The following is a 15401-nucleotide window of genomic DNA, read 5'->3' as shown; positions in this document are numbered from 1 at the left end:
ACGGAAAAAACTTGGACTCTTTTAAAAAAGAAAAGCCATTACTTGACGGATTTGGGGAACGCAAAACAGCTAAAGTAATTCCAGCTAGGAGGCGCCTACAGCCTAGAACATCCGCTCGGGGGATCTTGGGGATGAAGTTGGAGATGATGTTGGGCGGGTTTATTGAGTCTCTATAGGCGGCTACTGTTGGAAATTGAAATGGAGTCTTACCACTGTGGGATGGCCAGCTTGACCCCGATTTGTGCGGTTTGAATGGGAAATTTTCAAGTAAGGGAGTGAGGTTCTGGATGTCAAAAAAACCCCATCAAAGAGTACAGCTTAAATGACAATTTGTACAAAACCTTGAACTTCAGAGGACGATGACGATGGGATGGTCAGGCCCTTCTTTTTGTTCTAGAAGGGAACACGCACTCGCACGTTCCGGCGCCGGGCGCGTTTCTTTTTGCTTGCCGAGAAACAAAACGAGAACTGTTTCGAGTAGACGTTGAACGGTTTCTGACGACCGAGAGATGGAAGAAACGAAACGTCTCTACCTAATACAACAGTGCTGCGAATGACGGCCCATGAACATCTCCGTGTTGCGTAGTGGTCGGTTAGGTGATTTGCGAGTCCGGCCCATCTTGCTTCCACCACGCGGCGGCCAATACCATGTTCCTGTTGACGATCCATGCCGACAGGTACGATTCCAAGAAAGATACAAAACAAAAAAAAAGGTATCACGGATTTCGTTGTTCTATGAAGAATTTACGATGAGGTCAATCCCAGTTGGTATTGGGATTACGACTTAGATCCCTCCAAATGTTTGGCCTTGGAATTTCGACGCAGCCCCCCACGCGCACAAGGTCCGGTGATGACGTGCAAATGGTTATCATGAGTGTAGCGGCGACTGGAGGGAACAAAGACGAAATGACGACTTCTTATGCGAGGGAACCGTCTGCTCATGATGTCAACCCATCTCAACGAAGAGAGCCAACGCCCCTGCCAGTACCAAAGCAATTCGATAGCCCTCCCTCATTAGAGTCTCTAAGCCCCGCAAAGCGCCGGATGTCAACCCGGACACCACGCCGGAGTCCATCGTTCTATTCCCCGCAACACCACCATTCCAAGTCCGGCCTGGGCCTACTAGTATTACCCATGCCAGACGAAGCTCGGCCCCCGCTGAAGGTTTTCCCCTTGCAGACGTTCCAACTTCTGCGGCAACTTGCAAAGCACCGATGTCTGTCCCAAGCTTCGAATCAAGAACAAAGCCCGGCCTGCGGTTACCCCCCCTCATCCCAGTATGCGCGCACCAGAGCCCGCCCCCCCCCCCCCTCGCATTCAACCCATATCGGAGAACCCTTTCCTGCTTCTGCCGTGCTTTCTTGGGCCTTGAGCTGCTCCCAGATCGGCGCTGAGATCGTCCGAGGGATGGGGTCTATGCGCCGAGCCAGCTCGACGACGGGGCTTTGTGCGGGCTGTGTGTCTGCATCTCGTTTGAAACCAAACACCACCGCCCATCAGCTGTCACGCCAGTCCAGTGTGAGCACGGCGCTCCAAGCTCTCGAGCTCGTCTTTTCCTTCCCCCCCCAAATGTCTCGGTGGGCGTTTCGCGGGGGCATGGCCAAAATGAGTCCGCGTCCCTGCGACACACGTTGTCCGCTTTTGTCGGCTTCCCTTTTCTTCCAGCGTCCCCTTCGTGTTTGGTTCATCGAGACTACGTCTTCCCTCTCTATTACTATTCTCCGGCTAGACCGAAAATTAACTCGAAAATTAGGAGTCTGCCTTGTAGCGTGATACCCACATCCCCGATAGACCATGGCTACCGCCAACAACTCCTATTCCAACCAGTCTTGGGGGCCCCTCGACACGCTGCAGGCCATCCCAAGCCCTCTAGAGAAGCCGGTTCCTTATTTCATCACGGCTTTCCTTTTGTTCGTCTTTTATTTCTCTATCCAGCAGACGGAGCAGACGCCTCACACCGACCTGCCCATACTCAACCCGCGCCACAAGTGGGATTTCGCCTGGTTGAAGGTCAAATGGGACTTCATTTTCAAGGTCCGACACGTTGTGGAGGAGAGGACCAAGACCAACCCCGATGAGCCTTACCAGGTTCTCACCGATGCCGGGGATATGACGATTCTGCCGGCGGTGCCCTTTGCCAACGAGATCCGCAACCACGAGGATCTCAGCTTCGACCGCGTTCTGGACAAGGCAAGTTTTCCTTGGGACTGCACTACCTACAGAGCCAGGGTGGGCATCAATATTAACACAAACTTGGGTTGCAGAACTTCCATGCTTACCTGCCTGGTTTTGAGCCATTGAAGGAAGCCAACTCGCAAAAGGCGGTTCTCAAATACGTCATCCGGACAAGATTGACCCAGTTCTTGTGTATGTGGCCATCTCACCTCTCCCAAGTCGTCCTGTACCATGTCGGCTAACCGAATTTCCAGCCAAGCTGACGGCTCCCGTGTCCGACGAGACGACCGCTTCCCTGAACGACGTCATCGGAGAAGAGAAGGGTAGGTCGATTAATCGTACAGCAACGTCACAGGACACCTTTACTAACACAACCTAGAATGGCAAACCGTCGTGATCAAGGAGGAGATGCTCAAGGTCGTGGCCCGGGTTTCCACTCGCGTCTTTGGCGGAGAGAAGCTCTCCCGCAACCAAGAATGGCTGAAGATCACCTCAGAGTACGCCAGAACCAGCTTTCTCGCCTCGGAACTGCTCCGGATCTTCCCCAAGCCCCTCCGCAGCTTCGTCCACCAGATCAACCCGCTCAGCCGCAAGCTCCAAGCCCAAGTGAAAGAAGCCAGGGAGATCATCAACCCGATAGTCGAGGAGCGCCGCGTGGAGAAGAAGGCCGCGCTGGACCGCGGGGAAGAGGAGCCCGAGTACAACGACTGCCTCGAGTGGTGCGAGGAGTCTTGCGAAGACGCCAGCTCCGACCCTGCCATGATGCAGCTGGGGCTTTCCTTTGCCGCCCTTCACACGACATCCGATCTCATCACACAGGTGATGCTTGACCTTGCCAAGTACCCTGACTACTTTGAACCCCTCCGAAAGGAAGTCACCGACGTGATCCGCACCGACGGATGGTCGCGTATGGGTCTCTACAAGATGCGCCTCCTCGACTCTTTCTGCAAGGAGACCCAGCGCCTGCACCCCCTTGGGATCGGTAACTTCAACCCCTCCAACCCCCTTTTTTTTTTTTGCATTTCCGAGTCCTTTTCTGACATAGACTATTTCGTAGTTGCCATGCACCGAGAGGTCACCAAGCCCGTGACCCTCTCCAACGGCCTGGAACTCCCGGAGGGCAGCCGCATCGCCGTCAGCTGCCACCGCATGCGGGATTCTTCCGTCTACCTGGACCCCAACCGCTTCGACGGAAACCGCTACCTCCGCATGCGCGAGTCTCTCGGCGCCGGCAACGACGGAGCCGCCCACTTCGTCAGCACCTCGCCCGAACACCTCGGCTTCGGCCACGGCCAGCACGCGTGCCCGGGTCGCTTCTTCGCCGCCAACGAGGTCAAGATCATCCTCTGCCACCTCCTCCTCAAGTACGACTGGCGGCTGGCGGCCGAGGCCCGGCCCAACTCGGTCAACTTTGGCTTCACCATCGAGGTCGACCCCAAGGCCAAGATCGAGATCAGGCGGAGGACCGGCGACTTGGGGCTCAAGGCGTAGCGGCTATGAGTTTCCATGCGACATGGTCGGGAAGGGCTAGCATTGTCTGAAATGCCCCGGCGTATGCGGATTCCTTTGATCATGGGGCTTGTGTTTGATGGGGGGCTCTTTTGCTGGAACACTTGTAATCTAGGTTTGACGATGGTCATAGCAATGAGCCAAAGAGATTGTAATAGCTCGGCATTCAATAAATCTAGTTCAATTTGCGTACAATGTGTCTGTCATTCCAATGCTGAGCTGGCAGACTTTGTCAACGAAGTATTTCAGTCGGGGCTTCATTCTTGGCTGTGTTACTCCTCATCTCTCGAGAAGTGTGAATGCTGTACTGAACCGACCCCGTACAAGATTCGGCTGATATCTGCGTCACGTTGTGGCCCTGCCTACGCTGTTTACCTCTGGGTTCATCTCGTCCACGGCCCGTGGCAGAGTTCCCGCCACGTTGCGCCGACGGGTATCATGCATTCCCGAGCTTTGGGCCTCGCGTTTTTTCTCCGATTTTCGACACAGTTTCCGGCGATTCAACATCAGCTCAAAATGCTTCATCATCTTTTCCTCCGAGGCCTCGAATTTCTTATTCTCGAGGAGTCAGAGCACCATGAGCTCCGCGCGTTGAGTGCTGGCGCACGCGGCACAACGTACTCAACGGGTATGCCTCCTCCGCGAAGCGTCCCGAGCACGGGGTTCAAGTGACAGAATGTACTGGTATAGCGGCCAAAGAAACGGTGCGTACATACAAACGACAACAGGAACCGTGAGAATCACAATCATAATATGCGCCCGGTCGATTGATGACCATGATCAAGGTTGATCAGTCTACCTAGATCGACTCACTAACGACCAGGGGAATTTGGCCAACACGAGACCGGCAGTTGGTGACACGAAAGGCTCCTGTGCATACTTGCTTTCCCTTGTGGTCTTTGCGAGAGAAGTCACTGATAGTAGTTTGGTTGCATCTTTCGATTGATCTCATGATGGCCACCCATCCTAGAACCAACAATCTTCCTTGTATCTACCCAGCATGCTTACCAACGGCCTCTCTTTGGTTCATCTCCTCTAGCAAGAGTTTGAAATCGCCCACATTGTGTTTCTCTGCCATCTCCCTAATGTATGGCAGCTGCTGCGTCAGCCAAGCTTCCTCATGGCCTGCCTCGGGAATGGCCATGCCGCCCTCCCGGATCGCCAGCATCGGGGTAAAAACAACCATCATGAGCCGCTTAGATTCGTCGAGCCCATCGACCTGCTCAGCACCATCTGCGTTTCCCTCTCTGAGGGCCCCGTTCCATGCGTCTTCGATGCTAGCTGCCAGTTTATCAAAGTCGTCCTTTGTTCGAGAATCTGACGTGCGAACCAGCGCAACGATGCGATTGGAGTTGGCGGAGTGCGACTTCCCAGCCATGAAGTAGGTTCCATCATCGGAAGAGAGGTCTTGCTTGCTGAAGGTCACATGTACGAAGAATGCCGGGGTGTTGAAGGCGCTGCAGTGCAGGTTTGTGATGGACAGGGCAATGGACTGCCTCTGTGAGAGGGAGAGAGGATAGGTATGGTAGACCTGATAATAAGGCATGTTGTATTATCGAGCTAACAGTCAGATGTAACACAATTGGAGCGGTAAGTCGGCCTGGGTTGAAAGAATTCGGCGGGGCGAGCACTGCTTGTGTAAGGGAACTCAGACTAGACTCATGGACAGGACAACCACATATTTATTGCCAGCCATGGAGGCGATCGCAGACAACCTAGGTAGATCAGTAATCCTCTCGGGTGAGGCACGCGGCCATGAACGTGGCGTTGCGACCGACGCAATCATGCATGGTGCGGGGTCATCTCTCCATCTTCATGATCCCCTGTTGTGTTCTCCTCAAAGTAACTCTGCACGTGGTCTTTGGAAGTGCCCCTCTAATGATACAGTGTCGACCTGCGGCAATGGAACGAGGAATTCGTTGCTCTCCCAGGTCTCTGAAGAAGATCGCAAGGTACAGATCTCCAGCCCCGTGCCATCCACAAAGCCGTGGCTACGGGGAAGTACTCCCTACGAAAAGTTTTTGTGCTGTAGTTTTAGGACATCTCGCCGATGGAAGACCAAAATTTCTGGAGCAAAGTGATAACTGGGACTGAAGCGTCGACGAGACTCCAGGTATCTGTCGCGGTTCGAGGGCTTGCCTACGGACAACGGATACACATGTGTAGAGGACTTCTGAGGACGACACTGGATCCTGTCGTCCGTAGCCCTCCGTCTCGCACCAATTCTTGAAAAGAGGCATGATACTAACGACTATGACGCCGAAAGACATCGTATTCTTTGGTGTAGGTGGCTGTGATGCTCTGAAACTGATGCAGAAGAAGCCTGGAGCTAGCTGTCTCGTCATTTGGCTACAGGGAAGCCAGCCATCCAACCTCGTCAACTACGTCTCCTCCAAGATGATCTCATGATATAAGTGGTCGATAAAAAGCTAAGGAGGCCAGTCTCTAAATCGAGATAACAGCCACACTGACCAAACCACGGTTCCTGAACCCAAAGATCTAGAACTGCGCATAGGAAGCGAATATGGAATTGGTAGCAAGTACACGTTAAATTTTAAAATAAAAGGCTATAAGTACGACCCAAAGGATAAAAGAATTGACTTCATAAAAATCCCCACCATGGCTACACTATTTGATAGATACAACTGTCAGAATCAACACGCGCCCTAACCCCCCCCCCCTCCCCCATTAACCAGCCTTTATCAGAGTCTTTACACCTCACTTGTAAGACACACTTTCTCCTTGTCATATCGTCAAAGATCAGATGCCGACCTCACGATCTTGTAAATCTTGTGTTCAAGGGTTTCCTCTGCCTCGGCGTCTGTCGCAGGCTCGCATTCAGCAACGGCATCCTTGTGTTTCAAGCAAGGCGGGAGCCGTCCGCCGTGATTGTTCCCGGGACAGTAGGTCGGATCGTTCTTCAGACGCCACAGAAGGGACTCGTGGAGGACGGCGTCCTTGGGAATATCCCGAGTGTGGCCCTTGTTGAGAGGGAAACGAACGTTCTGCCACCCTTTGTCCTCGAGCTCCCAGCGTGTAATGAAGGGTAACCACTCTGTTGGCGATGAAAATTTCAGTGTCAGCAACCGGAATGAGAACGTGTGATTATCGGAGAACTGCTCACCCATGAACTTCCACAGCAGCACCTTGAAGAAGGCCGTCCCGCTGCCAAAGGCGAGAGAATCATGAATGACTCCCTTCAGCGCTTGCTTCTTCTTCTTCGCGAACCGTGCCTTGAAAGCGTGTACGCTTTCACGCCATTTGAGAGCCGCCGACGGCTCATTTGCGCCGACGAGCTCGACCTCGCGGATCATCCAGGCCAACGGGACGTCGCTCATCTGGAACCGGTCGCAGCCGAGCGCCTTACTGAGCCTCTTGTCATTGCGCGTCGTCCAAAAGTTCTTGACGCGCTCCCAAAAAGTCATCTCGCCGCGGTTGTCGAGGGGGTTGTCGTCGGAGGCGGGCCACCCGCCGCCGACGTCCCCGTGGCAGCCGGGGAACCAGACCTCCTTGATGTCCTCGTGCGTGTGGCTCGTGTCGCGGATGTCCTGGGCGAGGAGGGCGGCTTTGAACTTGACGCGGCGCTCGTCGACGGCGACGGCGTGCCGGACGTGGTGCGCCGTGCCGGCGACAGGGACGGGCACGGGTGTGGTCCGCTCGAGGACGGCCACGGAGTTGACGCAGTCCCAGATGCCGAGGAAGAAGACCTTGATGTTGGACTCTTCCATCTGTCCGCAGTGCATCGACGTCTCCTTACGACAGAACGTATCGCTGAATGCTTCGATCTCGTCCCGGGCGACCTCATATCTGTGCCCGTGGGCGACCGGGTCGCCGTTTTCGTGATGTTCGTCTAGGGCTGGCTCCTCGTCCTCTACGTCGCTTGGCTCTATGTTGTCTCCATTCGATGTAGATGCAGCCTTACCCTTGTGTTTCTTGGACTTCTTGGGGTGTGCCACGATGAAGTCCTCAACCTCACCTGCCAGGTAGCGCTGGTAGAGACGGTAGGCAAAGGGGACCATCTCCTCGTTGCCTTTGCACAGCAGGCCAACGGTGTGAATCATGCGTGCCAGAAACTTGGCCGTGAAGGCACCTCTGCTAAAACCGAACATGTAGATCTTGTCTCCCTGAAGATTTGTGAGTCAGTGGCCATCACCCACTACAGTATTGATCAGACTTACGGAATCGTAGTAACGCATGAGGAAGCGGTAGCCAGCAAGGACATGAGCGTCGAACGTTGTGCCGATTCCTTGGTCAATGGTCTGTGACAGAGAACTTCGAACCTCGCCGAACCAGCTCTTGTTGACGGATTCATCGTTGATGTCGTACGTGCCGATGCCAGCTGATGAGAGAAATACGTGTCAGCGATGATGCTGCGAACATGACTTCAAGATGGAATTGCCTTACTCTGGTAGTAGTGGTACTGATTCGGATCATTGCGATCCAGCTTGCTCAGGATTTTGACAACATTGGTATCCGAGTTGGAACCAGTGAAGGTGTTGCCGGTGCCGTCGAAACAGAGAACCAGCTTCTTCGGGACAGGAGCCTGTGCTGGCCCTTGACCGCCATTGCTCAAAGCTGCAGGCATAACGGCTAGAATTGGCGAAGGTTTTGGAACAGGAGAGGTTTGGGTTCTGAGAAGGACATCAATAGCCGGCGCGAGAAACCTGATATACCAAATGTCTCTCAAGACGTTAGTCTAATGACTGGCCTCCCCTCGGACCTCCGCAAACACTGGCCCTGCGGCGAGGTATTGGACTTGACAACGCCTGGCGAAGCAATATTTCTCTACAGTCTCACATGTGAGACAGGAGTGATCAACATGTCCTACCTGTTTTGGCGTCAAGGAGCGGAAGTGACCTCGTACCACTGCGTCGTGAATCGTGATCTGTGGCAACCTCAGCCGCCCGTGTCTTGGTGTCCATTCACAACTTAGACAACCCCCCCGCAACTTGCCAGGACTTTCATGTGATATCAATAGCGCCTTGAAAACGTTTTTGTGTCCAGGCAGTGTCACAATCCATCTGCCGTGTTGCCCAACGAGAGGACAAGATCAGACCTCGGGACAACCTCAGCCAGCCAGCCAGCTTCGCATTTCCCAGTTTCAGATGGTCAAGTCCGTCACACAGAGACTAGCGACGACGATCTTATTACGGCTTCACCTGTCAATCATGCTTGCTGTCCACCATGCAAGGGATTAGTCAGTGCTATTCGTTGTGAGCGTCAAGCTCTCTGACCGTTTCCGTCATATCTTACGAGGCCATCAGCCAGCCACAAAACACAACGACTCTACGTCTGCCCTTCAGACAGGAATGACAAACCACGACAACGCACTTCAGCGAATCGCAACACAGCACGACAGGCGGCATGGTGACACACACCAGAGCTGATCTGGTCAATTTGCGGGGAAGACGCCTCGCGTCTCATGCCATTCAGCTCCACCAATGTGAAATGTCTCACAATCAAAGTGTGATATACCAATCACAAGCGACCTGCCCGGCCGACTTAATCACACTTCCAATGAGATGCCGCGTAATTCTCAACTAGATCGGAATGCTGCAGACGGTGCGGCCCGTCCGGGCAACGCTTTGAGCTTCTGCACTAGTCCTGGTTGCACAGGTCAACCGGTTGATCTCCTAGGCATTGGCGTACGGCAGGAATCCCCTCAATTCCGCTCTACCCCGTTCGTTAACCTAGGTAACACAGCATGATACTTTTTGGTGTGTATGCTTCTAGGTGGGAGACGGGGAGGGGGGCTCTCTCTGATTGATAGTCGAGTCCTTGAACCTAGGTACGCAACGACGAGCACATTGACCTGGTTGAGGCCTGACGGACATGTAGGATGAGAGTTGAAACCAATCCCCAGGTCTCTTGTACAACTGCATTTGCTGCAACATGATCTGATTCCTGTCATTGAATTCCCCTCACTTTGAGGTGCCACGACCGGCATGGCATGTCTCTGGTCAACATGGAGATCCAATCATGCTCTCGAGTAAACTACCGAGACTGTTCACGACGCTCGCTGTTTCGGACATCCCAACCGGCTTTGGTGTTGTCATTCGCTAAGATCTTCCAACGCGGTTGGTTGTCTCGGCCTGAACGAAACTCTCATGCTGCAAGAGGAGGCTTCATGTGCGCGGGCAGACTCGATGCATCCCCGTCTGCGGTACTGGGCGCCACTTGCTCGTGAACCGGAGAAGTGAGGGGCTGTTCCCAATCACAGAAAGAGGGGCAATGCTGTGTTTCCCAGTTGAGATGTCATGAGAAATGGCCTTCAGTTGATTGGATTCACCTTTTGTATAAGTTCAAAGGCACATCGGAGGATGTAGAGAAGGAGAAGAAACCAAGACCCAGAAGGCTATCTGATTGTGACAATCCTCTCTCTGCTCTCCTTATCACTCCCGTAACGATCAAGTTATGTCTTTCGACCAGAAGTTCATGGCCGGCGATACTTACGGAGATGAACGAAAGAGCTCGGCCAATTTCTTCTCTGACCCTGCCAAGGTCGCTGCCGATATCCTCAAAGACTGTGTGGGGGTGCGCGGCCAAACAACTCCGGCAGAGCTTGTAGGTCTCATCAAGGAGCTACTCCAGAAGGGTGAGCCCCTCGACGACAAGAAGGGGTGAGTACGTGTTCAGTATGCACATGTGGCAAAACTCTTACGCTGTATAGAACGACCGAGGTCTTGATCGGGATCCTGACATCCCTCCCGGCTACATCAGAGGCCAGAGTGCAGCTCACCAACAAGCTCATCGACACTCTTTGGGGCAACCTCCAGCACCCCCCGCTGAGCTATGTTGGCGGCGACGTCAAGTTCGATGTTGTCAACTCCCAGGAGCCGGGCGCCAAGGACAAGCCCAAGGCAGAGGACTCGATCGAATTCAAAGCCCCGGACAGCGACATCATCCTCCGTGAGCAAGTCCCCCAGGCACCTGATGGGCTTCACCACTACAGGATGCCGGACGGAAGCTTCAACAACATGCTCGAACCCAACCTGGGCAAGGCGGGCACCCCGTACGCCAAAACTGTGAGGTCCGTCAAGGCACTCCACGGTGTCAAGCCCGACCCAGGACTGCTCTTCGATCTGTTGATGGCTCGTGACGACAACACGTTCAAAGAGAACCCGGCAGGCATTTCGTCCATGCTCTTCTACCACGCGTCCATCATCATCCACGACATCTTCAGGACCAACCGAACAGACATGAACAAATCCGACACTTCGTCGTACCTCGACTTGGCGCCCCTCTACGGTTCGTCTCTCAAAGACCAGTTGGAGATCCGCACCATGAAGGAGGGCCGGCTCAAGCCCGATACGTTCCACGAGAAGCGTCTTCTCGGACAACCGGCCGGCGTCAACGTCATGCTGGTTCTCTACAGCCGGTTCCACAACTACGTCTGCGATATTCTCTTGAAGATCAACGAGAACGGCCGCTTTACTCTGCAGTGTCCCGCCGACGCCGGCCCCGAAGACAGTGCCAAGGCCGTGGCCAAGCAGGACCACGATCTCTTCAACACGGCCCGCCTGATCGTCGGCGGTTTATACATCAACATCTGCCTCCACGACTACCTGCGGGCCATCACCAACACGCACCACTCCAAGAGCGACTGGACCCTCGACCCCCGCGTCGAGATCGGCAAGCAGTTCGACGGCGAGGGCGTGCCGCGCGGCGTCGGGAACCAGGTCAGCGTCGAGTTCAACCTGCTGTACCGCTTCCACTCGTGCATCTCCAAGAAGGACGAGCGCTGGATCGACGGCTTATTCGCCAAGCTCTTCCCGGACCGCAAGCCCGAGGACCTGCAGAACGTCGGCATGGCCGAGCTCGGCCGGGCCTTGGTGACGTTCGAGCAGAGCATCCCCAAGGACCCGAGTGTTCGCACCTTTGATAACCTCGAGCGCCAGCCCGACGGTACCTTCAGAGACGAGGATCTCGCGCGAGTCTTGAAGGACGCTATGGACGATCCCGCCGGCTGCTTCGGCGCCCGCATGGTCCCGAAAGCCCTCAAAGTCGTCGAGATCCTCGGCATCAACCAGGCCCGCAAGTGGCAGGTTGGCAGTCTCAACGCCTTCCGGGAATTCTTTGGCCTCAAGAAGTACGACAAGTTCAGCGAGATCAACTCGAATCCGGAAATCGCGAGCCTCCTCGAGAAGTTGTACACTGACCCCGACATGGTTGAGCTCTACCCCGGCCTCATGATCGAGGACATCAAGCCTGCTCGGAACACGGGCAGCGGCATCTGTCCGACGTACTCCGTTGGACGAGCCGTGCTGTCCGACGCCGTCACTCTTGTGCGATCGGACAGGTTCAACACCATCGACTATACAGTCTCGAACCTGACGGCGTGGGGGTTCAACGAGGTCCAGCAGGACTACAAGACCCTTGGGGGCTCGATGCTGTACAAGCTCATCCAGCGCGGTCTTCCCAACTGGTTCCCGTACAACTCCATCGCCGTCATGCAGCCCATGTACACCAGGAAGGCGAACCAGGCCATCGCCAAGGAGCTCGGCACCCTTCACCTGTACACGTCGGACGACCCGAAGCCGCCGCCCAAGCCCGTCGTCCTCATGACCGGCGCGGCCATCAAGCAGGTCCTCGGCAACCCAAAGCAGTTTGTAGTGCCGTGGCTCCAGCCCCTGAACGCCCTGTTCACGGAGTCCAAGAAGGACATCAGCTGGTTCATGCTCGCGGGCGACGACCCCAAGAACGTCCAGCACCGCGTCAACATCACCAAGGCGATGGGCAAGGTGCCGAACCTGCACAACGCGGTCCACGACTTCGTCGAGCGCGTCGGCGGAAAGCTCATCGAGAAGGAGACGTTCAAGCTGCGCGAGGGCCTCTGCCAGATGGACCTCATCCGCGACGTGGCCATCCCGCTCAACGCCCAGCTGCTCGCCGACCTCTTCTACTTCGACATGCGCACCGACGAGAACCCGAACGGCACCCTCAGCGCCGCGGACCTCTACCGCCACCTGCTCAACATCCGCGTCTGGGGCGTCAACAACAACGACCCGGCCCAGGCGTGGAACCGTCGGCGTCGGGCGGCGGAGAGCGTCAAGGTCATGATCGACTCGACGCGCACGCTCGTCAGCGAGGTGGCCGCCGGGCGTGGCCTGGGCTTCGGCATCGTGTCTACCATCTCCAACGTCGTCGGCCGCAAGTCGAACTTCAAGAAGGACTCGCTGCGTTCCTGTGGCTACAAGCTCGCCGAGGAGCTGCTGGCCCAGGGCAACTCGGTCGACCAGGTCGTCGACAACATGTGGCTCACGGCCTTTGGCGGCATCGGCGTCCCCGTGACGACGGCAAGTTCTCTCTCTCCCCCCCATGGTTCTCTTGATTTAGTATCCCACCTCCTTCTCCGTGTCCGGTGCTAACTCTTGTGCACAGTTCTACGAGGTGATGGAGTTCTTCCTCCGCCGCGAGAACGCCTCCATCTGGGCCGAAGTACAGACGTTGGCGCAGGCCAAGGACGAAGACGGACTCCACGCCTACGTCCGGGAGGCGCAGCGTCTGACGAGCTCGCAGCGCAACGTGCGCGCCGCCACGGCGCCGGCCGAGGTCGAGGGCAAGTCGATCCAGCCGGGCAACCTTGTCGTGATGCTCCTTGTAAGTCCCATCGCAGTTCATGAACCCCCTCTTCTAGGAGTCAGAGTCAGACGTTTGCGATGGAAGGAAAATAGTCGACTAATTGTCTTTTGCAGGGCGAGGCCGGACGCAACCCAAAGGAGGTTGCCGACGCCGCCAAGTTCGACCCGCAGCGCAAGGTGGACGCCGTGACGGCCTTCAGCTATGGGCAGCACGAGTGCGTGGCCAAGGACATCGCGACGGCGTTCATCGTCGGGCTCGTGAAGCTTGTGGCCGATCTGAAGCAGCTGCGGCCGGCGCCGGGCCAGATGGGCCTCGTCAAGACGATCCGCGTGGGCTCCGAGAAGGCCTACCTCAACGACAGCTGGTCGTATCTTGGCTTCGATGCCAGCAGTAAGTTGCCGTGGCCCTCCGGTGTATGTGTACTAGGCATGATGAAGATGCTGACGTTCCAATGAAAAACAGCCTGGAAGGTTCACTTTGATGGCCATGGAAAGGGGGGCTTCCAGGGGGATGCGCAGCCCAACAAACCTATTGACTTGGGGCAATACTACTACCTTCTGCAGAAGCGTAAGGACGACCTGTTCAACGGCGCTAACGGCAGCTCGTGAGAGGGGCTTACCTCGGTATGTTGGAGTCTGGAGGGAGTATAGGAGGTTGAGATTGGTTGGTTTGTGTGTCGTCGTTTCATTGTTACGGTCGGTACTTGACGAAAATAAGCCAAATTGAACTGCTAGAGTTTCGAGGTTACGTGCCCTCAAGGATTCCCATCCACGGGCGTCATACATGTAAAGTTCTGAATACGATTATGGTCCGGGTACTTACTTGTGTGTCACACTATCCAAAGGCTGACTGAAAATTCAAAGCATCAAGGCCAAACACATCAGCGGGCGAGGTCAACTAATCAGCGACAGTAAGGAGGTGACCCTCTTCACCGTCCCCCCGGAAATATGCACCGGCGAGAACTTCCAAGACGGGGTGTAGGGTTAAAGATCGACGTTGGCTGCTTGGCTGCTTGGCCTCCATCCCATCCACAGTCAGTATCCGTGTGGGGATATTCTCCGGGAGGCTCCCGGCCTTGAAACTGCCGAATTCTTTCCTTTCTCATCCTTGTCCAGAGTGCTTCTCCTTGTTCATTTATTTGTTGTTTCGGGCTCTCTCCGAAAGCGTCCTGGGCCTGTCCGGTTCGTCCTGTGTCGAGCGAGACTCATCCACTCGTCGGCCCAGCCCAATTTCGCTTGGGACCGAAAAGGGTGGTGAAGGGAGCGTGGGTGGAGATGACGGGGATATCCTTTCATTCTGTAGTGTTTCCATTTATGGCCGTGCTGGTGGCGCTTATATTATGTAACTTGGAGCGGCAAATTAATTAAGCTACCGCCTCACTTTGATTGCAGCTGGATCGTCCTAGTTCTGGAATAGTTACGGATACCCAGTCTTGGATCAAGGACACAGTGATTACGCAGCACCGTTTTGGGTCAGAGGGCGCGTGTTGAGTTTAAGCTCCGACTCTCCGAGGCAGTAAATCTGCGTCATCGCGCTTAGGAAGAGAGGTTGAACCATGCTTGACTACTGCATTCCGCAAGTACATCGTAATCGTTGATGAAGCCTCGAGGCTGGACACCAGTGAAGGTATCAACAAAACTGTGTCTTCCACATGGGGTACTACGTCTTTAGCACTCAAAAACAATCAGACAACAGCAAACGACGCTCTGAAAGACGAATGGATCCCCGTCGCAAGACAAAGGAGTGCTTCGACATGGTTACATCAAGCACCGGCAGCGTCTTCCGAGGACCACCGGCCGTAGATCTATCTCACCAGGATAGGGGATAGATATATGCTTGGCCCTGCTCACATAAAAGTGACCTCCTTTCCCAGGTAAACGAAACCGAGACAGGCACCCAGGCGTCATTGCCCGTTGCGACCTTGCGTCGGTCGTTGCAACCACCCACAAAAAAGCTGTTTCGTTGAAACATGCTGGATCCAACATCATGGAACAGCCCGCTTCGATATGTGTTGCCCATGCCGTGCCATAGCGTGCCGAATGGGTATAGCGTCCGTTGCTTTTACTTGATCTGTAAACCGTGGGGAGACGGATACCTGTCCAAGAACTTGATATATAAGTGACGAAGGTCAGCCT

At 55.1% G+C, this 15401-nt stretch overlaps 4 protein-coding genes across 4 annotated transcripts; 2 read left to right on the top strand and 2 right to left on the bottom strand.

The window, feature by feature from the left end:
- Nucleotides 1-1794: 1794 nt before the first annotated feature.
- Nucleotides 1795-3666, top strand: CH63R_01620 (Cytochrome P450; the record flags this gene model as incomplete). Its single annotated transcript, XM_018296595.1, has 5 exons — nt 1795-2229; nt 2265-2367; nt 2430-2498; nt 2555-3157; nt 3233-3666. 5 exons carry the CDS (start codon nt 1795-1797, stop codon nt 3664-3666), a joined length of 1644 nt encoding a protein of 547 aa, XP_018164957.1.
- Nucleotides 3667-4675: 1009 nt separating this feature from the next.
- Nucleotides 4676-5230, bottom strand: CH63R_01619 (putative Cis-3-chloroacrylic acid dehalogenase; the record flags this gene model as incomplete). The annotated part of the gene is made up of 1 exon (XM_018296594.1): nt 4676-5230. The coding sequence occupies one exon, from the start codon at nt 5228-5230 to the stop codon at nt 4676-4678; it is 555 nt and encodes a 184-aa protein (XP_018164956.1).
- Nucleotides 5231-6437: 1207 nt separating this feature from the next.
- On the bottom strand, nt 6438-8606 carry CH63R_01618 (Sporulation associated protein; the record flags this gene model as incomplete). The annotated part of the gene is made up of 5 exons (XM_018296593.1): nt 6438-6739; nt 6809-7808; nt 7863-8023; nt 8089-8364; nt 8549-8606. 5 exons carry the CDS (start codon nt 8604-8606, stop codon nt 6438-6440), a joined length of 1797 nt encoding a protein of 598 aa, XP_018164955.1.
- Nucleotides 8607-10098: 1492 nt separating this feature from the next.
- On the top strand, nt 10099-13874 carry CH63R_01617 (Linoleate diol synthase; the record flags this gene model as incomplete). Its single annotated transcript, XM_018296592.1, has 5 exons — nt 10099-10304; nt 10355-12971; nt 13066-13284; nt 13380-13656; nt 13729-13874. 5 exons carry the CDS (start codon nt 10099-10101, stop codon nt 13872-13874), a joined length of 3465 nt encoding a protein of 1154 aa, XP_018164954.1.
- Nucleotides 13875-15401: the final 1527 nt, after the last annotated feature.

The sequence above is a fragment of the Colletotrichum higginsianum genome, chromosome 1 (assembly GCF_001672515.1).
Source record: "Colletotrichum higginsianum IMI 349063 chromosome 1, whole genome shotgun sequence".
Taxonomy (NCBI): Eukaryota; Fungi; Ascomycota; class Sordariomycetes; order Glomerellales; family Glomerellaceae; genus Colletotrichum; species Colletotrichum higginsianum.
Note: the sequence above shows the minus strand (reverse complement) of the source record. Positions and strands in the feature narration are given on the sequence as shown.